This window comes from Rhinolophus sinicus, chromosome 5 (genome assembly GCF_057876585.1).
Source record: "Rhinolophus sinicus isolate RSI-liver-muscle chromosome 5, RSI-T2T, whole genome shotgun sequence".
Classification (NCBI taxonomy): Eukaryota; Metazoa; Chordata; class Mammalia; order Chiroptera; family Rhinolophidae; genus Rhinolophus; species Rhinolophus sinicus.
The window spans coordinates 68,738,260-68,766,007 of NC_142505.1; the positions used below are offsets into that span (position 1 = coordinate 68,738,260).

At 49.9% G+C, this 27,748-nt stretch overlaps 1 protein-coding gene across 5 annotated transcripts in view; it reads right to left on the reverse strand.

The window, feature by feature from the left end:
* Window positions 1–15,348: 15,348 nt before the first annotated feature.
* The window catches only part of SNAP47 (synaptosome associated protein 47), a 64,092-nt gene continuing 51,692 nt past the window's right edge, over window positions 15,349–27,748 (reverse strand). For 2 of the 5 annotated variants that reach the window (XM_074312169.2, XM_074312168.2), the window contains exons 5-6: window positions 17,113–17,279; window positions 15,349–15,607 (exon numbers count right to left, since the gene is read on the reverse strand). In XM_074312169.2, the coding sequence (XP_074168270.1) occupies window positions 17,133–17,279 (147 nt within the window). In that variant the 3' untranslated portion in view covers window positions 15,349–15,607; window positions 17,113–17,132. Of the gene's footprint in view, window positions 17,280–27,748 lie in introns of all 5 variants that reach the window. The other 3 variants (XM_019755039.3, XM_019755040.3, XR_012489482.2) reach the window with 2 other exon arrangements.

Genomic DNA, 27,748 nt, shown 5'->3' on the forward strand with positions numbered 1-27,748 from the left:
CCACACAAGGCCAAGTCCAGCGGCACCCCAACCCACACACACCTGGCAGGTTCTCAGAGAGGAAGCCTAGGGGGCAGGCAGGTGGGCTTGAGAGTGGGGCAATGTGGGGGAGGTGGCAAATGTGGGTCCACAGCTTCTGTCCTTCCAGGAATTCTTTGGAGGGTGCGGGAAGGGGTCTGGGTCCCTGGGCGAGTTAGAGGGTCCTGTTTCATGTCTGACCTGGCATCCCTGGCCCTTTCCACCCACCCAGAGCTCACCTCGTTTTCCTGGGTGTGCTCAATGACAGCATTCCTGCAGAGGGAGGACGCAGCTGGGTGGGGCTGGGCGGGCACAGGAACTCCTCCCCCCCCCCCCCCCAAGGATGTGCGTGCCCTCATTCATCTGGGAAACACAGGTGGAAGGTCTGAGCCTCTGGAAACCACTGGCCCCTTTGGTGGGACTGTGTGGCCCTGCATTCACCATGGTTCCTCAGGTCCAAGATTGGGAAGCACCGTCCTGGTTTTCCTGCCAAAGCCCCTTGTCCTGGGTATCTCCTTCCCAGGTGGGAAAGACCAGCTGCTTAGCAATGCGGGTGGAAGCCACATTGTCCAGTGTCCAGTGGACAGGGTACGGGTTGCCTGTCTCCTGTAGTTACTGCCCACCTGGCCTGGGCTCATGCTGGCAGCCACTCGGATGGTTTGTGGCCAGGCTACAGAGTCCCTGCTGTGTGCAGGTGGCACATTTAACTGTTGCTTCAGGAGGGCTCGGAGGAAGAAACAGCATGATGAGGTCAGTGCCACTGGGTGTCACCAGGAGGAAGGCTTCAAGTCAAAGGAAGGGCTGCATCTGAACAGGGACGCACAGCCCATACTGAGTGCTGGCACGGGGCTGGGTCTGCAGGGCTGAGGAGAGGGCTTATCATATTCCAGCGCCACTGAGGCCGCATCGCTCCCGCCCTCACAGGTTCCTGCTCCCTAACAGATGCCAACGTGCTGGCAGAGCAGTGCACTACATGCTGGGGCACATGCCACCAGACCAGCGCCATTCCCTGACTGTCCTCACTGAGAACACTCACATTTCCTGATTCAGATCTAGCAGTTAATGTCCTGTGGGCAATGAGAGGACCATTTGGAGCAGATGGTCTCAGAACCAGCCCTGCCCAGGGCGTCACAGCCTCATGGGGAGACATTGTCAGACAAAACAGCAGGATGTGCTGGCCTTGGTCTCCAAGAGGAGGGACCTGGCACAGCACACCCAGGCTCTCCACCCACCCAGACCCTGCCATATGCTCCCCTACACTCACAAACCCAGGCACACAGCCAAACACACGTGCACACCCAAACCCTCACACACACCCATAAACACACACACACTGAACCCCTCACCCAAACCCTCACATACGACCACACACCTTCATGTACATACACAAACCCACCTGCACACCCTCCAACACACACCTGACACCACACACACTTGTATACAACCAACACCCACATATCATGCACACGCACCATGTAGGCACTCACACATACAACCCTCCATCACACACACCTGATACCACACCCATTCATACACAGCCTATACACATGCACACACACGCACACACCATGTGTCCTGCGATGTGTCCCCAGCCAGCACAGGGATCACTGACAACTGCACCCAGGGAGCCTGGTGAGCTACAGGGCAGGACATTCTCTCCCACTGGCTCCTTTGCCCTGGAGCTGGGCCGGCCCTCCCTCCCACCCCACATTGCTGTCCCCACTGCACCTGTGCATGGCACCAAGGCATGTGTCCCCTGATCAAACATAGCTCTGGAGTTGGGAGGGGAAGAGGCCAGCCCTGGGTAGGGCTCCTGATCACTCTCCTGTGCAAATCCCGGTGGCCAGACGTTAGGGATCGAGGAGGCCACAGATCGGGTCAGAAGTGGGACCCGCGGCGAGGGTCCAGGAACCTCCCCTGGTTGGCTGATGTCCCCCCAGGCTGTGGGTGGCCCGTGTGCAGACACGCTTGACTGGAGGGCTTCAGTGTCGGCAGGTAGCACTGTGCTACTTCAGTTACTGTTTCCAGGTCATCCATCAGGGCTCCACCCTGTCTCTCTGCTGAGGCCTGGCCCCTGGAGGCTGTGGGTCCTTGCTCTCCCCACTCTGATGCTTCCTGAAGACCTCCCTCATAAAGAAAGATGGCTCAGCCTTCCACACAGTCTGGGTTCCAGCTGCAGTGACATGCCACCCAGGCTGTGCACCAGCTCCCTACTGTCCCTCTGTCCCCGGCCCACACCACTCCATCCCTCAGCACCTGGCCTTCTGCTGGCTGTCACCTTGGGGGTCAGAAGGGCGGGATGCAGGCGCGCCCACACTCACAGGTCAGTGCGCTCAGCAAATGAATGAGCGAAACCCTCCCTCTGGCACAGAATTTATCTTGGTCCTTTTCAGCAACATATGGGTAGCAGGGCCTCAATCTGTACCTCATTTCTATCAGGCTCTAAACATAAGGAAAGAATTAAGCTTGAAGGAGGTATCATTTCCAATCTAAGCAGATTTTTGTTTGGGAACCTTCTCCTTTGAAAATCACGGAAAGCCAATACTGACAGGAATGCTTTCTTCTGAAATTGCAGAGTAATTTATTTATTTATTCAGGCTGTGAGCTTGCCGGGATGGCATCTGGAGATAAACATCTACTTTTGATGAGAGTCTGCCATTTAGTCATGCCCAGCGCACTGCAACTTCGGGCACACAGACTAGAGTGCCCGGCCCTTTCTAAAATGAGACTGGTCAGAGGCAGGCCAGGTGTGGAGGGCATCCACAGGATGCCGACTGCCCAGCTCTCCCCAGGACCCCTCTCCAGGCTTTCTGTCTTCTTCCTCCTCGCCCCCCTCCCACCCTGTGAGACACCCCCCCCCCCCAGGCACACCCTAAGGAGCCCTTCATCTTTATTCACCTGGGCTTTATGCAGCCACGGCCCTGAATGGAGTCCTGTGCAGACGGTGTGCCTGACACTGTACCTTACAGGTACAAACGGCAACCACTTGACCCCCATGGGCCCACCCGGAAGGGTGGAGGAGCCCGGCCACACGTGGGGCTCGCCAACACACCCAGACCCTAATTGAAACTCCAGTGTCACCTCTGGGCCTGGTTGGGGCTTACTCTGGATGAGAAGGCACTGAAGCCACCTACAGCCACTTGCCCTGCTCTGTCCTGCCTGCACTCTTCCCCTCTTCCTAGAAGAGCTGGGGCAGAGACAGGGCCTCCTTCACCAGGTGTGCTGCATTGGGGTCCCTTCCTAGGCGATTCCTGCAGCTTTGATGCAAAGAAAAGAGAGAAAACAAGAGACCTGGGAGCCTGACACCTTGAGCACCTCTGTCTGCATCTCCCAGACTCGGTGGCCATTTCCAGAAAGACTCCCAGGTACTGGACAGGTTGGCTTTACTCCATGCAATCCCTTGATCCATTATGATACCCATCAGTAGTATTTAGTCCTTGTCACACTGCAGAACTTCAGACACCCCTGGCTTGTTTCCTCTGCTGCTTCAGTCAGATGGAGCCCCACCCCCTCTGGGCCTCAGCCCCTCTCTCTGTGGATGCTGAGCCCCTCTAGGGGCTGAGAGGTGTTTATTGAACAAAGTGATGGCCTCAGGGCCAGCTGGGAGAGCTAGACTTGTCTCGGGTCCCAAGGTGTAAAATTTGACATGGGCCCTCTTATAACAAGCAATCAGGAAGGCGGGCTTTGAATCACAGCATTACAAAGACCTAAGAGGTCCCCTTGGTGAACGCCAGGCCATCTCTCACACAGTAATTATTTGGAAGCACCCTGATTTTTGGAACACCTCCAGTGATGGGGAGCTCAGCACCTGTGCTGGATGACTGACAGAAATGCTTGATGTGTACTGCACTGAAATGTGTGGGGAGGAACTAAACACGGGAGACCTACTTCCAAACAGACAAGATTCTGACCCCAGAGGCTGAGTTGCCCCAGATTTTCTCTCTGCCCAGGCAGGCCAGCTCCCCAGCCTGTGTCTTACCCACACATCTGCAGCGTGCAGAGGGCTGAGGGACCCTGTGTGGAGCAGAGTGAGCTCTGTTGCGGCCCAGCCCCTCATGCCTCCATCTTTCCCACAGTCCCCTCCCTCTGCACTGCTGCACCCAGGAACAGGGGCAAACTGTGATGTTCTCTCTTGGACCCTGACTCCCTCCCCTAGTTGGCAGAGTGGCAGCATCCCGCATGCTGCTCGGGGGTCCTGAGCCACATTACCTCCTGTCTGTTCTGACTTCACTGCTGTAAACACCACGCACCAAGATAGAAATCATTAAATTAAAAACATGCGGAGCATGTGGAACCAATCAGTATTTCTGCAGTTGGGGCTGGTGTCCACCCGGCCACTTTCACTGGAAGTCCCCGGCCACACCTCCCTAGTCTGCTGCAGACTCTGGTCTGGCTGTCACCCTGCAATCAGCTTGCCTGGAGCTACAGCAAGACTTTCCTGCTGAGACAACAGAGGCACCCGCTCACCTGGCACACCAGGCCGAGAGGCGAGGGTGGTCTCATCTCCACAGCTGTGGCCCTCACGATGGGTTTCATCTGCTCCCTCGGTTTCTTCACACACAGAGGAAGGGGACTCTCCCAAGGCCACAGAACTAAGGGGCTCCTGAAAGAGCAGCGGCTTAACTATCTCCCAGCTCCTGAAGCCACCGTAGGACGCAGATGACAAGCAGAGAGGCAGTAACAGCCTGGGCTCTGCGTGGCTATGACGTTGGGTCTTCAGGATCCCCATGTTATAGATGTGGAAATGAATGTTCAGAGCTGGGAAGTACCTTTCTGAGGCCCTACAGACAGTGAGGAGGGCCAGCACCAGGGATTGATGCATCCATGCTCTGTGGGTGAGGAGTGAGGGCCAGACCCCAGCTTTCCTGGATGGTGGAACAGAGAAACAGATCCAAAGATGCCCCAACATCCTGCCTGCTGTACACACAGCTTCTCCCAGTTATTCCATCAAATACTAATAAGTGCTGTCCCAAGGCCGATGGGTTCTGCAGATAGACTCAAGGTCCCAGATCAGCAGTTTAAGATGGATACCTCAGTGGGCCTGGCCTGATTGCATGAGGCCCTTTAAAAGCAGTTTTCTCCAGTCAGTCTCAAAAGGGGAGTCCAAGAGTCATGGCATGAGAAGGATTTGACTGTTGCTGCAGATGTGAAGATGGAGGGGACCATAGGGAAAGGAATGTGGATGACCTCTGGGAGCTCAGAGTGGCCCAGCTGACAGCCAGAAAGGAAACGGGGATCTCGATTTTACTGCTGTGGGAGCTGAATTCTGCCAACAGCCTGGATGAACCTGGAAGAGCCCCAGATGAGGCCAGACGAGGACGCGGCCCGGCCAACACCCTGATTTCAGAATTTTGGCCTCCAGAACTGTGAGAGAACGAATTTCTCTAGTTTCAAGCCACCCAGTTTGTGGAAATTTGTTATGGCTGCCCCATGAAACAAATACAGATTCTGTTACCTGGATGCGGGTGTCACTGCAACAAATACCTAAAAATGTGGAAGTGGCTTTGGAATTAGATAACGGCCTGAAAATTTTGAGACACAGGACAGAAAAAGCCTAGACTGCCTCGAATAGACTATTGGTAGAAATGTGGATGTTAAAGACTCTGCCAGCGAGCCCTCAGAAGGAAATGAGTAACATGTTGTTGGAAACTGGAGGAAACTTGTTATAAAGCAGCAGAGAACTTGGCTGAATTGTGTTCTACTACTATTGGTTGTAAACAATGAACCTGAGGAGATTTCTAAGCAAAACGTTGAAGGTGCAGCCTGATTTCTCTTTGCTGTGTATGGTAAAATGTGAGAGGAAGGAGATAAATTGAGGAAGGAACTGTCAAGCAAAAATGAACCAGCACTAGATGATTTGGGAAATTCTCAGCCTGTCCAGATTGCAAAAGATGCTAACATTAGGAGATTCATGTGTGGCAAAGCATGCATGGGAGAGAAAGCCACCGATGTGGCAGAAGAGATTAAGTGTGTGACTCGTGGTTGCACTTAGCCACCTATCTCAGCAGAATCCAGGAATGGGATGGGGCTGCCCAGGAAAGATCTATGGAGGACCCTCTTCTCTGATGGTGTGCATCCCCATGACAAACAGGAGACACACAAGGTTTTTGAGAATGTTGTATCAGCAGAAACACTGTCGGCTTAGACTGAAAGGGATGAAGTGAAAAAGGGCTGTTGGACTTCCAAACTTCCACAGGAAGGAAATAGGCTGATAGACCTACTGAGCTGCGGACAGGTTCTACCCTTCAAGAAAAAAGAAAAAAATGACTCCGAGAGTGGAGTCCTGGGTACAAAGGGCAAAGCTTTGAGTCACAGAGGATTCTTCTCAGGCCTTGAAACCAAATATAATTAGCCCTGCTCGGTTTTAACATTGCTTGGGCCCAGAGATTCCTTTCCTTCCTTTAAGTCCATCCTTTCCTTTTTTTCTTTCTTTTCTTTTTTTTTTTAAAGTAAACATTTTTAGATTCACAGCAAAATTGAATGGAAGGTACAGAGATTTCCCATATACTCCTTGTCTCCACATACACACAGTGTTTACCATAGGGGTACATTTGGTACAAAAATGAGCCCATACTGATGCATCATTATCACCCATAGTCCATTGTTTACATTAGGTTCACTCTTGATGATGTACATTCTATGGGTTTTGACAAATGTATATACCACTACAGTGATATCATACAGAGTAGTTTCACTGCCCTAAAAATTCTCTGTGTTTCACCAACTCATCCCTTTCTCCCCTGAACCCCTGGCAACCACTGATCTTTTAAGGTCTCCATAGTTCTGCCTTTTCCAGAATGCCATATTGAAATCATATAGTATGTGACCTTCCCAGATTGGCTCCTTTCACTTTGTCATATGCATTTAAGGTTCCTCCATGTCTTTTCATGGCTCAATAGCTTATTCCTTTTTAGAACTGAATTATATCCCATTTTCTGGATGTACCTCAGTTTATTCATTCAGTCCTTTGGAAAACAGTTCTTTCTCAGATGTATCTTTTGCAAATACTTTCTCCCAGACTTTGGCTTGTCTTCTCATTCTCTTGACAGTGTCTTTCACAGAGCAGAAAATTTAAATTTAAATTTAATTTAAAGTCTAGTTTATCAATTCTTTCTTTCATGGATTATACCTTTAGTTTTCTATCTAAAAAGTCATAATCATACCCAAGGTCATGTAGGTTTTCTCCTATGTTATCTTCTAGGACCTTTATAGTTTTGTGTTTTAAATTTAGGCCTATGATCCATCTTGAGTTAATTTTTGTGAAGGATGTAAGGTCTGGGTCTAGATGATGATGATGATATGTATTCCAGCACCATTTGTTGAAAAGACTATCTTTCCTCCACCGGATTGCCTTTGCTGCTTTGTCAAAGATCAGTTGACTATATTTATGTGGGTTTATTTCTGGGCTATCTATTGTTTCACTGATCTATTTGTCTATTCTTTCACCAATACCACACTGTCTTGATTACTATAGCTTTACAGTAGTCTTGAAATCAGATAGTGTCAGTGCTCTGACTCTCTCATTTAATATTGGAGTTGGTTATTCCAGGTCTTTTGCTTGTTCATATAAAAATTTAGAATCAGTTTGTTGATGTCCACAGGATACTTTGCTGGGCTTTTGATTGGGATTGCATTGAAACTATATAGATCAAGTTGGGAAGGAACTGACATCTGACAGTATGAGTCTTCCTATTCATGAATATAGAATATTTATTTATTTTGTCCTTTGATATTTTTTTTTTATCAGAGCTTTATAGTTTTCCTATATAGCTCTTGTACATATTTTGTTACATTTCTACCTAAGTATTTCATTTTGGGGGGGTATGAATGTAAATGATATTGTTTTTAATTTCAAATTCCACATTTTCATTGATGGTATAGAAAAACTCTTGACTTTTGTATATTAACATTGCACCTGCAACCTTGCTAATTACTTGTTAGTTCCAGCAGTTTTTTTGTTGATTTTTTTCAGATTTTATACATAGACAATCATGTCATCTGCAAGCAATATTGTTTCCTTCCCAATCAGTGTACTTTTTACTTCCTTTTCTTGTCTTATTGCATTAGCTAGGACTTTCTGTACAATGTTGAAAGAGATGGTGAGAAGGAACATCCTTGTCTTGTTCCTGATTTTAGTGAGGAGGCTTCCAGTTTCTCACCGTTAAGTATGATGTTAGCCATAGATTTTTTTTTTAGATATGAAATTAAGGACATTCCCCTCTGTTCCTAGTTTGCTGGGAGTTTTCATCATGAATAGCTGTTGGATTTTGTCAAATGCTTTTTCTGCATCTATTAATATGATCACATGATTTTTCTTTAGTCTGTTGACTTGATGGGTTATGTTGATTGATTTTTGAATGCTGAACTAGCCTTGCATACGTGGGATAAATCCCACTTGGTCATTGTGTATATTTTATGCATTGTTGGATTTGATTTGCTAATATTTTGTTGAGGATTTTTACATCTATGGTCATAACAGATACTGGTCTGTAGTATTCTGGTAAAATCTTTGTTTTTTATTAATACTGACCTCACAGAAAGAGTTAGGAAATATTCCCTCTCCTTTGATTTTCTAAAAGAGGTTGGAGAATTAATATGAGTTCTTCCTTAAAAGTTTGGTAAAATTCACCAGTGAACCCACCTAAGCCTGGTGGTTTCTGTTTGGGGAAATTATTAATTCTTGATTCAATTTTTTAACAGATGCAAGCCTATTCAGATTGTCTATTATGTCTTATGTGAGTTTTAGCAGATGGTGTACTTCAAGGAGTTGGACCATTTCATCTAGGTTATCAAACTTGTGGGCAGCATAGAGTTGTTCATAATATTCCTTTATTATCATTTTAATGTTTATTGGATCTGCTTGTCTATAAGGTGATTTTTTTTCCCTCTTTATCTCCTTCCAAGATTTTTTCTTTATCCTTGATTTTCTGAAGTTTGAATATACCTAGCTGTACTTTTTTTGTTTTTGTTTTGGCATTTATCCTCCTGGGTTGTACTTTGAGCTTCTTGGATCTGTGGTTTGGTGCCTGACATTAATTTGGGGGAAATACTCAGTCATTATTGCTTCAAATAGTCCTTCTGGTACTTTGTGTCTTGCTTCTCCTCCTGGTCTTCCCATTGCATGCATATGTCACCTTTTGTAGTTGTCCACAGTCCTTGGATACTGTTCTGGGTTGTTGTTGTTTTCCAGTCTTGTTTCTCTGTTTTTCCACTTTGGAAGTTTCTGTTGACATACCTTCAGGCTCACTGATTGTTCTCTCAGGCACATCCAATCTACTGAGCCTATCAAAAGCATTTTTTCATGTCTGTTACAGTCCTTTTGAACTCTGGCGTTTCTTTTTCTTAGAATTTTCATCTCTCTCTGCATACAGTGACCATCTGTTCTTTATGCCGTCTACTTTATCCATTAGAGCTCTCAGCATATTAATCACAGTTGTTTTAAGTTCTGCTTTGATTATTCCAACATCCCTGCATGTCTGGTTCTGATGCTTGGCCTGTCTTTTCAAACTGTGTCTTTTGATATGTCTTTAATTTTTTCTTGATAGAAGGACATTTTGAGTAAAAGTAACTGCAGCAAATAGACCTTTAGTAATGTGGTGGTGAGGTGTGGAGGTGGGAAGCATTTTACAGTCCAATGATTAGTTCGCAGTATTTATGGGCCTGTGCCCTGGGCTGTGACCATCATACGTGCACCTCACTCCTCCTTAGGTGGGACAAGAAAGGTAAAGGGGCTGTGGTGGGTATTTCCTTCTCCAGGTTGGTCAGGCTCTGGTGGAATAATTTCTCCTGAGGACAGGCCTTGTTAAGAACAGATGCTCTGGCCTATTTACAATGGCTACTTCTGCCCAAGCTTCATCTGAGGCAGAAGGGGATTTTTCTCCCATTTTCAGTGTGAGAACCTGGTGTGGCTCCTGGGTGTAAAATTCACAAAAGTGTGCCCCTCCCCAACTGAGATTTTAACTCTCAGTCTTGTCCACACTGAGCCTCCAGCATTTGTCACAGTTCAGGTTTTCCTGCCCCCAAGGATGTTTTTGCTTCTGGGTTTCTGCTCTGATGTGATTCTCTGGATTCACTTCTGTCTCTCCAATTTTGGAAGTTTGCTCTGCAACCTCACTTCTCTGAAGGACCAAAACAGAGTTGTTGATTTTCAATCACTTCTCGGCCTTTTGGCTAATATCAAGTGTGATTTTCACGCTGTACAGCTTTTAACTTGTTAGGATGGAGTGCAACTTCATAGCTCCTCTGATGTCAGAAGACAACAGGAACTCTGGTGCCCTAACTTCCTTATTGTTTCTCTTTGAAGTAGGAACAGGCTATCACTATTATCATATGCCTGTCCCATGACTGTATTTTGGAAGCAGCTAATTTGTTTTCTGGTCTCACAGTCAGAGACAGAGAGGAATTCTACTCCAGAATGGACTCTATTCTCACCAGTTCTGGATTTAGAGATTGAAGCTGGTGACATTTACATGAGGTTTTGGACAAAGATCTCATGTGTAATGGTTGAGATTTTTGGACATGCTGGGATAGAGAAAAATATTTAAATGGGGGATGGATGTGAATTTGGCAGGAATAGAGGACTATCATAGGCACAATTGTTGCCCCCAAAAGGTATGTACAAATCCTAATTGCAGGAACCAAAAATTGTCACCTTACTTGGAAAAAGTGTCTCTGCAGATGCACCAAGTTTCTTGAGATGAAATGACCATGAGGGATTACCGGGTGGGCAGGAAAGTCCTGAGGATAGTGCAGTGAGGGATGAGTGGTGGGGGGATCCCACCTATGCTCTGAGGTTGGTGTACAGTGAGAGCTGTGATGCTGAGACCTCATCCATGGTGATATCCCAGTGCTGAGCAGTGTGACAAGGCAGAGTTGAACAGGCAGGAGTGGGCAGGGCTGCAGGATCGGGGGTCAGAGCTTGGACAGATGCAAAGGAGTCTCTCCTCGGGATTGGCACACTTCAGCGATGAACAAAGTGAGGAGGCTGTAGGTTCTGGTACTTCTCTGATTTTGGTTTGTGCTGGTGAGATCAGGCTACCGTGTGCCACAGTGGGCATCTCGGTCTGCCCCCCCCCCCCCGGTTATTGCCCCACCCATCAGGGCAATATCCACGTGGACAAGCCCACTGGAAAAGAAGGTGTTCAGTGAGTTCAGCAGAAGGCTCCTGCCTCCGTTAGGAAACCAGTTTACTGTGAGCTCCCTTGTGGGGTTGCTCTGAGCATTGGAGCAGACGGGAGCATCTCATTCTCAGATGCAGCATTTACTGAGCATTAGGAATGGGCCCTGGGCTTGCCCTCTGACCCGCTCCCATCTTCATTCCTAATATTCTCCATTCCCAAGAGGAGCATCTCAACGCCATCACCGTCCCCCATTTGGAACCAAACCACCCTCTGGAGTGTCACTTCTGTTGGAAAACGCAGCTCAAGGACCCCAGGAGGTCAGGCTTTCTTGCTTGTCCTCCCCCCACTGTGTGGGAACCCTGCAGATGGCTGTCCCCCTTTCCAGGGCATCTGCCCCAGTTCCTGTGAACAAGGGTCAGCCTCATTAATCTCCAAGCACCAGCTGCAAATGCCAGGCACGGGTGGCTGCTAGGATGGTGGGGCAGCCGGAGACCCCAAGGGAAGCGCCTTGGGCAGTCTGTGCACATCCTGGGACACCCGCTGGACCCTGACCCTCCTTTATGTCCAGCTGGGCCTCTGCACCACACAACCATACTATGGACACACTCCTTCCCTGACCCTTAGGCCTGCTTGAGTAGTAGGGACAGTTGGGGGAAGTGAGTCCCCTGTCCGTCAGCTGTTCCTTTCCCAGGGTGAGAGGAAGGGGCAGAGGTGGGGACAAAAAATGGTGAGTAAAATCCAAAGGGGCCTGAGGACTGGGAGCTGCTTCAGACCTGGTGGGACAACGTGCTGGAGGGTTGAGTGGCACCAGTAGCCTGGGACAGCAGCCGCGAGTGACGGGCTGGCCACCACAGCTTCAGGACACATTTGCCCACATCGTGGGAGCCTGGACCTGTGGTCTGGCCCCCAGGGAACAGCCTCAACCCGGTCCTGCTCGTAGTTCCCTGTGCTGCAGCCCAGGGCTCCCTGCCCTGGGCCAACGGTCTGCACTATGTACGTGGTCCCTGTGTGGCTGTCCCAGGGGGCGTGGTGAGCAGCTCCTGGTGCCTGCAGATGGATGGATGCCTTCCCCACTTTCCCTGCTGCTCACTCCTCGCTGAGGAAGCTGAGGGATGGATGAGCTGGAGCAGCCCTTCTGGGAAGCAGGACCACCCTTGCCTTCAGAAGAGCTGTTGCTGGACCAGCCCTGTGGCTTTTCACTTTCAAAATGAATCAGGGAAAACTGCCTCCTCGGCAAGCCCACTGCTGTTCCAAGTTTACAGATCGGTGCCAAAAGCTGGAAATATTATGCGGATGTAGATGTGGAAATCAGTTGCAAATGTGAAAACTGACTACAATTGGTATTATCTTTCAAGTTTTACTGAAACCCATAGCTAATAATTAAACTGGCAGCAGTGAGGGGGACGGGGCTCCTCACGAGGCCGGTGGGGCCTTGGAGGTGCCTCCTGGTAATGTGGTCTCACGCCAGGGTTGATGCCTCAAGCACTACAGCTGCCTCCAAGAGGGCATTCCATAAAACCCCAAACCAAACCAAAGCCCCCACCCCAACCAACTGCTTACAGACAGACAAGTTTCTTGTGGTGTGTGAAAATGTCTCTAGGGCTGATGGATTTTTGTTTTTTCCTCTCTCCTAGAATCTGTGTGTGTGTGTGCTGATTTTGGGCATCCAGAGAAAAGCACTTGTGGAAACCTGCACCGTCTTTCCCCATTTCACTCCCTTCCCCTCCCACAGTGTGCCTCCAGCAAGCTCTGTCTTTGAGGAACAGAGGTCTGGACAGCTGAGCACAGCCCGGGAATGAATGTGGTGGGCCTTCCCAGCTGCAACCTGGGACTGGCTTTGGCACCAGCCGCAGTGTCATGCTGAGGGCTAAGGCCACTCTCAAGCATGGGGCCAAGGAGGGTAGTGGTCGCCCTCCAGGACAGACAGTGTTGGACAACGGCAGCTACAGCCTTGTAAGGAATACGCCCAGTGGGTAGTTGGGCGGCGTTGCAGCCACCACAAAGCCTTGTGGCCTGCTGGCTAGGGACCTGCTTGAACATTGAAAGAAAATCAAAACAAGAACATTCTGTGACACATGAAACACTTGAAATTCTGATTTCACAAGTAGTTTTGTTGGAACACAACACACCCATGTGCTCAAAGTCCAGGCTGCCTTCATGTAAATAGAGCCGAGGTGCGGCGACCGGCAGCACCTGGCACCAAAGATGAAGTAGTTACTACACGTACTTTATAGCAAGTCTGCCGACCCCTTCGCTAAACAAACAAAAGAACCAGCCCTTTCTGAGGAAATGTACCAGCACTTTCATTTCGGCTCTATGTGCTCACAGCTGCATTTGATGTGGGCGCTGCACTGTGCCCACCTTCACACGGAGTGTAAACTGAGCTCACAGCATTATGTTTTAGGACCTGCAAACCCTTACGGAGTGACAACCAGTGACAAAATCCATTCCCATTAGTCACAGGTTAAAGGGCAGAGATTTTGGTGCAGGAATGAAGTACACGGAGAGCTTGACCCAACATGCAGACCAAATGTCAGCACCAGATGACAAGATCCACATCAGGAAAGGAAAATGCAAAACCGGAGACACCAAGTCCCTTATCCAAATAGCCAGCTGATGACAATGACAGCAGACTCACTGTAGCCCTCGTGCGGTCTCCAGAGGGTCTACTCACCTGATGTAATCCCTTGGTATGAGCCATCATGGCACTTACTACTGGATGCTGAGGGTGGTACGAGATCAGCATCCTGCCTGCTCAGCTCCTTCCTCTAGTCGAGCACCAGAGCATCAGAATGTCTACTCCACCTCAGGTCTTTCCTTGGGTCCCAAATGTAAGGCAAAGAGAGTGCACCACGAGAGGGCATGAGTAAGAGGTGAAGTTAGAGAACTGGGGTGGGAGTAGAGTGGATGGTTAGATCACCCAGGAGTCAGAGGTGCCACTGTGGGAGTGGAGTCAGTGCACCTGGGTGGGAGCAGCAAGGGGGTGTAGGTGAGCACCAGGATGGGGAGCAGTGGACTGTGGGAGTTCTTGTTTTCATCTGGTTCTTGGCCCTTTAGTCTCAGCTGGCAACAAACAGCTGGTTTAAACAGGTAGGTTTCTGTGCTTTGCACTCCAGTCACCAACTCAATTTGGCAGATGGATTTTCTGCTCCTGGAAGGCTTTAAGATGTAAAAAGTTCACTGTGGGGCCAAAGTTAAAAAATAGCATATGATTCTTGCTAGCGTTTTTTTACACTTTCTAAGTCTCCATATAAACACACCATAGTCTCTATCAATTATTGGTGTGAGGGAGAAGGTAGGATTAGCCTCCAGTGGGACAGTATTTTTTGGGTCCCATGCACCTTCATGACAATGTCTGGAGTTTACGCATCGCCAGGTGATCGAAAAGCAGAGCTCAGGGCCCGCTCACAGAGGAGGTGCTGGCAGTCCTGGCGCCCGCTTCCAGAGACCTGTCAGCATCCCACTTGTATGCAGCCAGATGCCACGTGGGCGTTGGGTGGTGCCCATTTCAGAACAAGCAGATCCCAAATGGCACTGCAGGCTGAGTGGGGCTCCCGACAACACCCGTCTGTGCGGGACAGGTTTGTTTTCAATTCCCCTGCTCAGGACTCTCCGGACCTGGACATGGAGAGGGAGCAGGTGTAGTGGCAGAAAGTCACCTGGTCTGTGGCTCCCCACCACCTGCTTGTTAGAAACAACTGGGGAGCGTGTACACCCCAGAGATTCGACTGAGGGGCTGGGGGGGGGGTGTCAGTGCATGCCTGTCCCTGTATTTTCTGAGTCCTCAGGTGAGGGTGTGTGTGTGTGTGTGTGTGTGTGTATTCTGAGTCCCTGGGGAGCCCAGCGTGTGGCTAAGGGTGAGAACCATGCTCCTCATGAGCTGCTGTGAGAAGCTGAAGCATCTGAGCACAGCCTGCCTTTCCTCCAGTGTGACTTCAAGCTCCATGAGAACACAATCCAGCTGCCGCCGCATCCAGGCAGTGTAAGCTCTCAATAACTGTCCTTGCTGACACATTTACACATCCGCTGTGCAATCCCTGCCCTGTCCCCAGCATTGAGCACAGGGGGAAAAGGTGAGGGGATGCATGGGGCCCAGAACCCCTGTAAGAGGTCCATCACTCACTGCAGGAAGGGCCAGGAGCTACTGCTCACACGCCTGCATCAGAGTAAGGACCATGGAGGTTGGTATGTACAAACCAAGTAAGACACATAGAGACCAGGAGTTTAATTTACCAAATTAAAGAAAGGAAAAAACAGGAAGACCCTCATGGAAGTTACTTCCCATGTCTTCTTGAAACAGCTCAGCTCCGATAAGGCAGGCATCCTTGGGCAACCCGAAATCCACTCCCACTAGGAACCTCAGAATGTTGCCTCATGAGGAACTGGGGTCTCTGGCACATGTCATCAAGGTAAGGAAGGAGATGAGAGGACCCTGGATTAGGCGGGCCCCGAATCCAATGACAGGGGTCCTTACAGAGAAAAGAAGGGGAGATGTGAGACACAGACATGGGGAGCCGGCCACGTGAGGATGGAGATGAAGGAGGGGTGATAGGCCACAAGCCCAGGTACACCTGGGGCACAAGCAGCTGGAAGAGGCAAGAGAACGTTCCCTGGGTCTGCTGAGGGAGCGCAGCCCTGCGAGCCCTCATCTTGGACTTGTGGCTCCAGACCTGCAGAGCACCCTGCTGTTGCTCGTGCCTCCATTTGTGGTGCTTCGTTAGGGCAGCCCAGAAATCTAACACTGCACCGGTGCACTCACCCCTAACCCCCGCCCCAGGACCCCAAAAGCAAGTGGGCAGCGTGGGACATGTGGGTGCCCTCCCAGCAGCTGGAGGGAAGGCACCTCAAAGTAATACCCCCTGAGGTCTAAGGGGGGGACACTATTTCAAAGTAGTCTGGGGGTCGCCTGTTGTGAGAAGGGAATAGGGTCCCCCACTTCACTTTCCCCTGGTCTTCCCAAGGGGCCTTCTCAGAAACCTAAAACCAAGCAAAATGCAGCAATGCGTATCTTCAAAAACTATTCTTTTTTTGGGGGGGGGGATCAAACCATTTTATTGAGAACCTTCGGGGGAGGGTCGAAGGGCTGGGAGGACGATGAGATCCTAAGTCTTCGGTCGGCCCGGATCTCTCAAGCTTTACGGCCGCCAAAAGCTCAAAAACTATTCTGACACTAGCATTTCTCTTTTGTTTCTGGATAGAAATGGGGCCATAAAAGCAACATTTTTTAAAACAGGTACAGTATGTACTATTTTCACATTTGGCTAAAAACTGGGCCGTGAAATAATATTTCAGGTGTTTATATGATGACCTCAAGGTATACTAGCCTCTTAGCTTTAGTAGAAAATTACAATAGCACCAAAAAGAAACCCACCTATCCACCAGAGAGATGGTACAAACAGAGGTGTGGGTACAAGCAGAGTGGCCCTGGGAGCAGGCTCAGGCCACACATGGTCCCTGGGGAGGGCCTGTGCCCATGCAGGCTGGGCCTGCCGCTCAGATAGGCAGAGCGTCAGAAATAAGCGGGTTTCTCTCATAGAGACTTAAGCCCTCTTTCTATGCTTAGCAAAAATGGGAAAGGATGCAAATGCAGCTACTTGTCATACTGGAGACCTGCGAGGGGCCATGCGAAGTGGTCACTGAGCACTGGGTGTGGCCCACCCTCTGAAGGACAGCTCAGTGGGGCTCAGCCCTGCATTTGAGCACTTGGGTGCTCCTGACTCCCCAGCAGCCCCAGAGGGCCTGGGGGTGGGGTAGGGACGGAATGCACTGGCTGTCTGCAGGCGGAGCTGCTCCCCTGCAGCTCCCTGCCTGGCGTCGCTGGGGACTGCCCGCGGCCTTCATAGCAGCCCTTGGTCCTGAGGCGGTGCACCTCCTGGGGCCCTGGGAATGATGCCCTGTGGTCTTCACCTCAAGGAAGCAAGCAGGGGGTGAGGACAACATGCTGAGAGAAGGGATTCTCGTCAAAAGCAGTCACCTCTACACATTCTTGTCCTTCTAGGTCAATTTCTTCATTCGTCGATTCTGCTTGTCGATGGTTATGGTTGTCCGGTCCACGGCGGTGGCAATGCCATCCAGGGCCTCGTCCTGTCTCTCCAGCTCGGTCTGGGCATCCAAGGCAAGACCCTTCAGCTTCTTCAGGATCTGTGAGAAAAGCACAAAGACAGGATGGGCTGCCTTTTCTTAAAACTCTCAAAAACAGAGTGTTTCTCTCCATCATTCTTACAATACCTAAGGAATTCCGTGAGTCAGGGGTGATGCACGCTGCGCTCATGACGCAGCCGAGCCACAGCATGCATCTGGGTCCAGGCTCGGCCGCTGACTGGAGGGCTGTCGGGAGATGGTGCGCCTGACCAGCCTGCTCCAGGCCACAGGCGGCAGGCTGACCACGAGTCCCTGCTGTTCCAACCCATGGTTTGCTGTGTCGCCGATGCCTTACCACATCCATGAGGAATTCCGGCCGCAGTAGTGGGGCAGCTGGCACAGGAGGAGCCGCCATCTGGGGCCAGCACTGGGACCTGAGTCCCAGCTCCTGCCCACTCGTGGTTTTCATTACCTGCCTGCACCCAGGTGCCCAGTGGAAGACTGAAGCTCGGAAACACTATTTAAGAAGGAAAGCAAAACCCTTTTCTTGTCTGTATGTTTGAAATATTTCAAAAGGCAGAACAAAACACAGCACAAATAACCCAAGTCACACCGTACGGCACCCTGGGCACAAGAAATGTGGGGAGCCAACCAGGAAGCACAGAGCCTGGGGCTCCAGGAGGTGGGGAAGGGACTGGGGTGTGGACACATGGAGTGAACAGAAATGCCACAAACCACAGCAACGCCGCAGGGGAGGCTGGCAGGCGCCCGCGGGTGGAGGCTGCTGCAGCGCGGCCAAGCAGAGGGAGCAAGCAGGCTGGACGGCCTCTCCCCACGCCTGGGACTCATGTCGTCCTTCCTATAGTTTCATAGACCAGGAAGAGCAGCCTTTTGTGACAAGTCTACTGTGACTAATTGCATTGTGAAATGTACTTTAACTACATTCTGACTGAGCCTGGTTGAAAAATTTAATATCCTCAAGTTGACAAAAAGGAATGGTTTTAAGAGAAATCTTAATGACCAAGGACTTGCAATAAATGTTAATACCTCTTTTAGGGAACGTTTCAGATCCCTGGTTAGGTCAAGAAGCAGGAACTGCAGCACTGATTCATCACGAAGGGCCCCGGGAATCCTGTTACTCACTCCCAGGGTGTCAGCTCACCTACAGACATTCAAAGTCCCTTGTCACACAGGGATGAATGTCAGCAGTGAAGAGCTTGGGCGACCACCCCAAAGAAACCCAAGTCCAATCTACTGATAATGTCTCGCCCCACGAGGAGATCTCCCCAGGTCCCATCAGGTGGCCTGTGACAATGCTACCACGTGGGGGAGCAGTGACCTCACCATGTGGTGTCAGTAGGCAGGACAATGCCTGTGCAGTCAGATGGCAGCTCTGCACTTGGAATCAGAAGGAATGCCTGATACCTGGCCACCACCCACTGCCTGGGAGAGCAGCTTCGTCTGATTAACAAGAAACAGGATAAAGGCAGGATGACTGCCAGGAGGAGAATAAGATCAGCTCCTTCCCCAGGAACGGTGAGGCTCGAATGAGATCACAAATGTGAACAAGCTGTGAAAACTGTAAAGTGCTACGTGAAGGGCTGCGCCAAGTCTCAGAGCACTTGGACCGCAGGGGCCCAGTGCCACCCCCCACTCTGTGGAGGGGACAGAGGTGAAGAGAGCTGAGGTCGGCCATGCATGGTCACACACACAGGTTGGTGGCAGAGGCAGGACTCATCCCACATTTTTCTCCAAACACGGCAACATCACTGGGTCTTCGTCAGGAAACACGCGTGAATCGTGATCCAAGTCAGCAGGCTCAGCTGCCACCTTTCTGTGCCACTGGGAGTTGGTGGAAACTCCATCAGTTGAGTCACTTGAAAAGCTGGATGGTGCTCTGGAAAGTAGGCAGTGGGGTCAGCCGGCTCTGGGGGGGCCAGGCTGGATGACCTCACACAGGAGGTCTTTCCATCTCTCATTCCTATGATCTCACACGGCTGAGGCCCAAACATCAGGATAAAAGTCAGTGCTCACCACGTCAGACAGGCCCTTCCATGCCATTTTCTCTGGCCAATATTTCCTGCTAACTTACGCCCATTTTCGGTATGACAATAAGGCCATTCCACCAGGAGCTGACACAAAAACCCCCTGGAAGACTGGCCTTTGCCACACATCTGCACCTGATGTGACACCCCCGAAGTCTCTCTCCTGCGTCGAGTAACCAGGCTGCACAGACCCCTGAGGTGCATCTCTGCACCCTCTATATCGTTGTCAATCACGTCAAAATGTGGTCAAGTTCATTTCCAGGTGAACTGTCTTTCAGGATCACGAGGCCCCAGACTGTAAATCGTCAGCGCTGACGGAAGAGACAGGTTCTCAGCAGGCAGCAACTGTTCCCTTCAGAGCAGGTCAGGAAATAGAACTTATAGAAAGTCCCCCGAAATCCAAATCCAGACCAGGGCTGTTGAATGAGCGCTGTTGGTGATATGGTGGTGGCTTCCCTCTGCTTCCTTCCATCCCAACACCCATTCGTGCACAGAAAGTGAAAGTGGGGTTAAAGCATGTACAGGTTCGTGTGTGTCCTCACCCCCCAGTCATCCTGGATGAGGCTGAGTCACAGGGCCCCTGTGATGTGCCCTAACTGCTCTTCTGTTAATCCTCACACTCACTCTGCTTCACACACCAGGCGGAGGGAGCTGAGTGACTTGTCTGGCTCCCCAGCTCCCAGGGTGTATCTCCTGGGGTGGGTGCTCAAAGATGACAGATGTCACGGCGCAATGACTCAGAGGTCCCATCACCAGGACACTGAGAGAAATGGCAAATGTCCCTTAAAAAATGGCAAAAAGGCCACCACCAGGGATTGGCAGCCCATTCACACACCCAGGGAGGCTGGGACCCAGGAATGTGCCAGCTCAGAGAGCCTTGGAGACTGTGGGAAGATGTCCAGTGTACGGAGAGCCACACTTGTGATTGTTAATTTTCTAATACTCACAAGTTAAAAAGGAAAAAATGATAAGTGTAATTAATTTTAATAATGTATTTTACTTAACTCAATCAACCCCAAATATTATCATTTAAACATGAAATTAATATAAACAAATACTAAGATATTTTATATTCTTTTTTTATGTGAAGTCCTAGCAAGCTTGTATGAATGTTATACTTATAGCACATCTCAACGTGGACCAGCCACTTTTCAAGTGCTCAGTAGCCACATGTAGCTAGTGGCTACTGTGCCACATAGCATAGGACCACATGGCCACGTGACAGCACTCCCACGAAGGGCCACTTTCCGTGACAGTCCCTGCATGTCCTACATCTTCCTCAGGAGGGTGAATCGACTCCCTCTTTCCCAGTCTACAAATAAACAGTGGTAAAAGCAAGAATACCTACATTCCTGAGGCCATGTTTAATAAGCACATAATAATAGGCACATACAACTTATTCTGTGAGCAAGAACAGCTGACATGCCAACAGAAGTTGAGCATTTCACTGAATACAGAGTCCAAACAAGGGCCAGTTCCTGCTGAATTTTTTGATTTGGGAAAAGTCTGTCCAAGAAGATAACCTGAACTACAGCACTCACTACCCCAGGCAGCCTGCTGAGACCCTGGGCTGGTCTGCCAACAGTGTACTTGACATTAATCCTGCAAAAATACAAGAGAGATCTTCACAGCTATTAAGTATGCAGACACAATCACTGAGCAAACCTTCAGATCACTAATACTGTGTCTTTTTCCTTTAAGAAAGGGATTGAAGTAATTAAATGGCATCGTGTGCATTCCATATAACATGGAATGGAAAGAATGGAGAATATGAAGTCTGGCCAAACCTTAAAAACAGTTGTTACTTCTGTGGCCTAGCATGACAAGCTGTCTAGTCATCAACAGATGACGCTGCCAGCCTCTGAAATATCAACTGGCTTCTCAGATGAGCCCTCACTGGGCTCCGAGTCAAAGAGCAGGCTCCAAGTAGGCTCTTCTCCGAGTCCCTGCTACACTGATAAACAAACCTAGGAGCGTTCTCAACAGCCCCATTTGTACCTACTTAGAAATTACCTGATTAAAAGTGCATTGAACTTTACAAGAAACTAACTTTTATAAACTGCAAAGAACTAGACAGTGCACTCAGCACAGAAGACACGAAAGCACATGTGCCGGTGTCACCTGGGCACAGGACCATGAGGAAACACGGGAATATTTGGTGCTCTTCAGCTCAGAGGGTCACAGGCACCCCACGGAGCCAGCACCGGAGGCTTGGTCCCACAGGCAGGTGCTGGGCCCACTCGCCAGCATCAGTGACAGGAAGGGAGCAGCCAACAGAACTCAGGCAGGAAGTGGGAGGCAGCACGTGGCCCCCAGGACAGAGCAGACATTGCTGTCCTCTCTGGAAGGGAGGACCCTGTCCTCCAGCCCCCAACACCACAGACCCCAGGACAGGGGCATCGGCGCTGTCTGGGTCAACATAAGAACGGACATTTTAGCCTTCCAACCCCTTTCATATTGTTTAGAAAAACAGGAAATAAATTATGGAAAAATAGCTCATCCAGCAGAGTAGGTCCACTTACCAAAACAGACATGTTTTAAGCATTTGTGTCTCACCTGAGCCATCGGGACCCCAAGCTCTGCTGTGAGCTGTATCTTCAAGGGGGCCCTGAAACGTCTGTCACTGCGGAAAAGGAGGGACACGGGACACAGAAGTACCGGCCTTGATGTTTCCAAAACGTTTATAAAATTCTAACTGTTGTCTCAACTTACAGTCAGAAAAAAAAGAAAATGTTTCACTCCACCTCATGATAAAGATCCAGGTTTCAGAGTACTACTATATTAATGTTAAGCACCTCGAGTGAGTTTAATATTAGCTGGACTGTCTGCCCTCATCTCGTTATTAAGCTGACTCACTGCAAAACTGTGAATTTTCTTGCAGTGAGAAATTAGCAACCATTTAAGAACAGAGCTGGGATAAATCAAGCTGTCTGCAACTCCAAATAGTTCTACCAGTTGGGGCCATTAATATGCTACAGAGAAGGTAAAGAGGGAAAAATTGGCTTCCAGCACAGCCAAAGCTCTGGAGGCTGTAAAGAACATTCTAGGCTACAATCTGTCACATTCAGCACTCACAGACCACCCCCGCGTCGTCCCCCCTTTTCCCAGTCCCCTCTGCTGCATTCCTGAGGCCCGGCACAGGGTTCTCTTCTAGGGGGCCCTGTGCACTCCCCTCCTCACATCCCCCTCAGTGCACAGGGCAGAGGAGCTGAGCACAAACCCGCCTGACACACCAGGGCCGAGTCCACACAGCAAGGGCCAGTCGGCCCTCACTTACCAATGGTCCAGACAGCGAAAGCACAAGTGAGCACCTCCCAGAACCAGAGGACCCTAAGCAGCTCCCCATGAAGAGACCCAGGATTTTAGGAGAGCCAAAGAATGCCCACTAAGTGAGACACTCGAGTAACTGGAGATCCCTCCTACCTGTGCAAGTCCCTCAGTGGGACAATTCTCAGAGTATGAAACAAAATGGGAAAACGCATTAAGTTTGTGGCTCTTCAGAGTTGAGAGGGTCACATCCAGTCGAAGCCTCACCGGCACGTTTGTCTACAGCTCACTAAACGATATGCCATAACTCTGCCCCAAAGTTTAGGCCTCCTCCTCACCTCATCCCTATGCAAACCTCGAGGAGGGACCCTGTCCTGTGGAACGCTCGACAGAAACACTGGGGAACCGCAGCTTGCTGAAGGCCACACAGCTAATGAGGCAAAGGCACTCACTGGCCACCAAAAGCCAAATTCCAATAACCAGTCCCCAGCCCTCATGCTACAGACAGGACGACAGACATATCGCTGAGGCCACACAACCAAGCAGCCTCCCAACACTGGCTCATGCATTCAGTCCAGTTCCACACTTAAAACCACAAAAACTGACTTCCTAGCCTGAACCCCTAACCACCTAATACCTGCTTTTTACAAAAGTTAATAAAATGGTGTCAGTAATGGGTAAGACATCCAGACAGAAGAGCAATAAGGAAACAGAGGACTTGAACAACGCTACATGCCAACTGGACCTAACAGATGTATACAGAACACTCCGACCAGCTCAGCAGAACACGCACCCCTCTCAGGTGCACACAGAACATCTCCAGACAGACCACATGGCAGGCCACAAAACAAGCCTCAGGCGCAAAAAAGACTTAGAGGTAATAGAAAGTACCTTCTCTGGCCACAGTGGAATGAAACTGGCAATCTGGAAAACTATAAAATTCACCAATACATATAAATTAACACACTCAACCAATGGGTCAAAGAGGAATATTAGTAAAATTCTTAAGGAGAAATGAAAACACAACACACTAAAATACTAGCAAGCCAAATACAGGGTTTTATCCCAGAATACAAAGGTGGTTCAGTGTAAGAAAATCAATAGATGTAATAAACCACAATTCTAGAACAAGGATAAAAATACCACATAATCATCTCAATTGATGCAGAAAAGGCATCGACAACATCTTCTCATGATAAAGATACTCAGAAAACTAGACCCAGAGCTTCTTCATGAACCGCAGTATAAACTCTGGACGCCCAATGCGCAGTGGAGCTGCCTGGCTGGTGGTCACACTGATGTGCCGGGGGGTGACACACCAGTCCCACAGGGGACGGCACCAAGCTCTGAACGTGTGCTCCAGCCCATGTATCTCTTCACCTGGCTGTTCCTCATCTGCATCCTTTGCCATCATAACTGGAGCGCATCCGGAGCTCTGTGAGGCACCCTTATGAGCTATCAAACCTGAGAGGGGTCATGGGAACCCCTCAGCTTTGTAGCCAGTTAGTCAGAAGTGCAGGCTGGCCTGGGGACTGCAATGCAGCTGGTGTCTCAAGGAGCGGCAGTCCTGTTGGGAACCAGGCCCTTTCACTTGTGGGTGTGTACTAACAATGGGTGCCAGCACTAAACTGCAGTATACCATTTGGACTTCATGTCAGATCTGCATCAAAGGACATTATCAAGAAAGTCAAAAGACAACCTAAAGAATGGTACAAGTATTTGCAAATCATAGATCCGATAAGGGTTTAATATCTAGACTATATAAGGAACTCGCACAACTTAAAGAAAAAAGACACACAACCAATTAATACATGGAAAAAGAACTGAACAGACGTTTCTCCAAAGAAGACATACAAATGGCCAGTAAGCCCCGGAAATCATTAGTCATCAGGGCTGTGCAAGTCAAAACCACAATGAGACAGTCTTTCACATCCACCAGGATGGCTAGAATCATTTGAAAATTTTCAAAAGGGAAAATAAGTGTTGGCATGGATGCGGAAAAATTGGAATCTTCGTACACGGCTGGTGGAACAGAAAATGGTGCAGCAGCTACTGCAAACAGTTTGGCAGTTCCTCAAAAAGCTAAACACAGAATTACCCTGAGACCAAACAATTCTACTCCTAGAAATACGCTCCAAAGATCTGACAGCACGACTCCAGCAGACACTGCATGTGGATGTCCATGGCAGCACAATCACAAGAGCCAGAGGTGGAAGCAACCCGGTGTCAACCAACAGATAAATGGATAAACAAAATGTGGTCCATCCACACAACAGAATATTATTCACCCCAGAAAAGGAAAGAAGTACCGATTCATGCTACAAAATGCATCATGCTAAGTGAAAAAAACCAGACACGTAGCACCAATATGCGGTTCTACTCAGAGGGCAGACTCAGAGACAAGACATTAGAGGATCCAGAGGCTGGGGAGGTGGCTCAGAGTTTCTGTCTGGGGTGATGGAACAGCTTTGGAAACGGATGGTGGGGATGGTTGCACATTTTGAATGTAATTAATGCCACTGAACTGTACACTGAAAATGGTTAAAATGGCAAAATTTGTATTATAAACATTTTACCACAATAAAAACATGGTTATAATATAATAATATATGTAACGTTCCACAGTGAGGCAGTTAGTAACACAATCATCAGACACTTGATTTTAAGACTTGAATGTCACTGAAATGCTGACTGAGAGGACAGGACAATGTTCCAAGAACAGTCGTCCTTCCCATCAGAATGCCGGAGCCTATTTCCTGTCCCCACGTCCCACCTGCTGAACAGACACACAGCCTGCTCCAGGAGACACTCACTGCAATGCTGGCATGTTCCAGAATCCGGGGCAGGAGAAGGGACAGAGCGCATCCCCAGGACTCACGTGCACGGGCATCTGGACCAGAGGGCAGAGGCCCCCTCCATGCAGCCCAGGTTTAGCTGTGGCTTCTGTGTGAGGGAGGTCCCGTGCACCTGCACAGCCTTCCGTTAGCTCTAGGGGACACAGCCACATGCCAGGACGGGCCCTCCCACTCTGACCAACCACTGCCACAAGCAACATGGGCCTGTGCTAGAGAGGTGATCATCCAGGGCCGCTGCGCTGCGAGCCCTCCTGTGCCCGTCTTCTTTGAGGGCCCCCAGCCCATCACCTCTCTTCCTAATGCATCAGTCCTGGAGCGTGGCCCGGCCTGCCACACAGTTGATGCAAGGACCACGGATACCCTGCTTGTCACTGTGTGACCATGTGCTGAGTTACCACTAAACCAGGGATAAATCATTCACTATTCAGACATTTATTTGGGGCTGAAGAACACTAGTTAAATATAATTTGCTTACACAGATCAGGTCTATAAGAATTGACTGATTTTTTGTGTGTGTTTTTTTGTATGTGTGACTATGAGAGGAGACCAATGAATTAGGACCAGTTTCAGTACCAGGAAACAGAGAAGAGGGGGAAAAGACCAGGACCATAGTCACGGAAGGTGAAATGTACTGTATAATTTCTAAAAAAGAAGGAAAAGGACATTAATTTCTTAAGATGGTTTCACATAGGGAACCACAGTGACTTTCTGCCTTAGAATCTTTTCAGGACGTTCCTGAGTTGCTGGTGGGTCTCAGCAGGACATGGCTCTGCTCAGCAAGCAGAGCCCAGCTCCACCCTCACCCACAGCCCCCACGTGTGGACGGGCAGCCTTTGCAGTTAAAGGCTTCTCCTCATACCAGCCCACCAGTGGTCTAGGTTTTCCAGTGATTGAACTGAAATGTGTGACCTCAGCTTTTTTTTCAATTTTTGCGTTTTGTGTTTATTATTTATAAAGACATCAGATACAGCAGGCAGACTAAAAGCCCTAATATAAACAATAACAAAGTTCAAAACTATGTGTGGGGACAGAGCCCCAGAGAGCAGTTTCCAGGCTCTCGGCCTCATGTGGAAAGGTGCTGGCTCGGGTAGTAGATGGCCATCAGCTGTGGCTAGTTGGCCATCAGATGTAGCCCTTGAGCCATTGGCCACTAATATAACTGCTGCGGCTACGCTAGGGAGGGGAGTCAAGGGGAGTCGAGGAAAGTCGACGCGGTCGGTTGGCAGAAAAGCAGACAGCAGGTTGCACGTCCAGTGAACCCAGCCTCCAGTGAGACCGTGGTGGTATGACTCCCCTACCTATGGCTCCGTGGGTGTTCCTTTTTGGCCTCACCATATCCTGCGTTCTTGTGTGGGGAGCGGGACCAGAGACCCCGCAGGCCGCCCCGCACGACACATGGCGCAGCGAGCAGGGTGTGGTGTGGGCCGAAACTCTCTGGAATGTGCTGGAGCAGTTTATACGTATAAAAGCTCAGTTTCGTAAGCAGAGTATGACGCTGGCCAAAACCTACCGAAGCATGGTGGAGCGGTTTGTGTGTGTGAGAGCTCAGGTTCGGGAGGCCCATGAGGAGTGACACCGGAAACGGGAGGCGCGGTCTGCCTGAGAGACTCAAGCCTCCAGCTGGCACACCACCCTCTTGGCCATGGACGGCGCTGCCTTCATTTTGGTGATCTGCTGCGGCCTTGGGCTCCGTGGGTGCGGACATCTTATACAGAGGCCTCCACCCACTCAGACACTTGGCACGGTGAGCAAGATTCCGACCAGGTAGGAATGGAGTCTGACCCTGGGCAGGAAGACGTGTGGCCCCCACAGTGTGTGGTGCCAAATTGGACCCCCAAGGAGGGGTGGGAGGACATGGACGGCTCTCCGGCCAGCGTGGAGAGGGCCCTACAGGTTTTGGCTGAGTGGTTGTCGGAGGAGGAGAAGGCTACAGCGGGCAGTGTGGGCTGGATGTTCCTCATGGCCTTGAGTCTCAACACGGAAAATGGGCTTAATGAAATGGCCTGGGTGCCTGACCAGGGGTCCCGGTTGGAAGCGCTGGAAGCCTGGGTCTGCCTGTTAGAACAGGGGCCCCACAGTGGAGACTCTGAGGCAGAGGCGGAGGAAGCAAGTGGAGACAATGTAGCTCCCAACCCCCAAGCCCTGCCAATCTTGAAGCAAAGGGTAAAACATGAGCAACCTTTGGGCCCCAGGGGCGTTGCTGCCGGCAACCCAGCTGTGACTGAGTTCACGACCTACACCCCTTACACTCCCACTGAGTTGCAGGAGCTGGGAAGGTGGTACAGACAGCGCCCTGGAGAGTGAGTCTCAGCTTGGCTGTTACGTTTATGGGATGAGAGAGCAGACATTGTCTGCTCCCCAG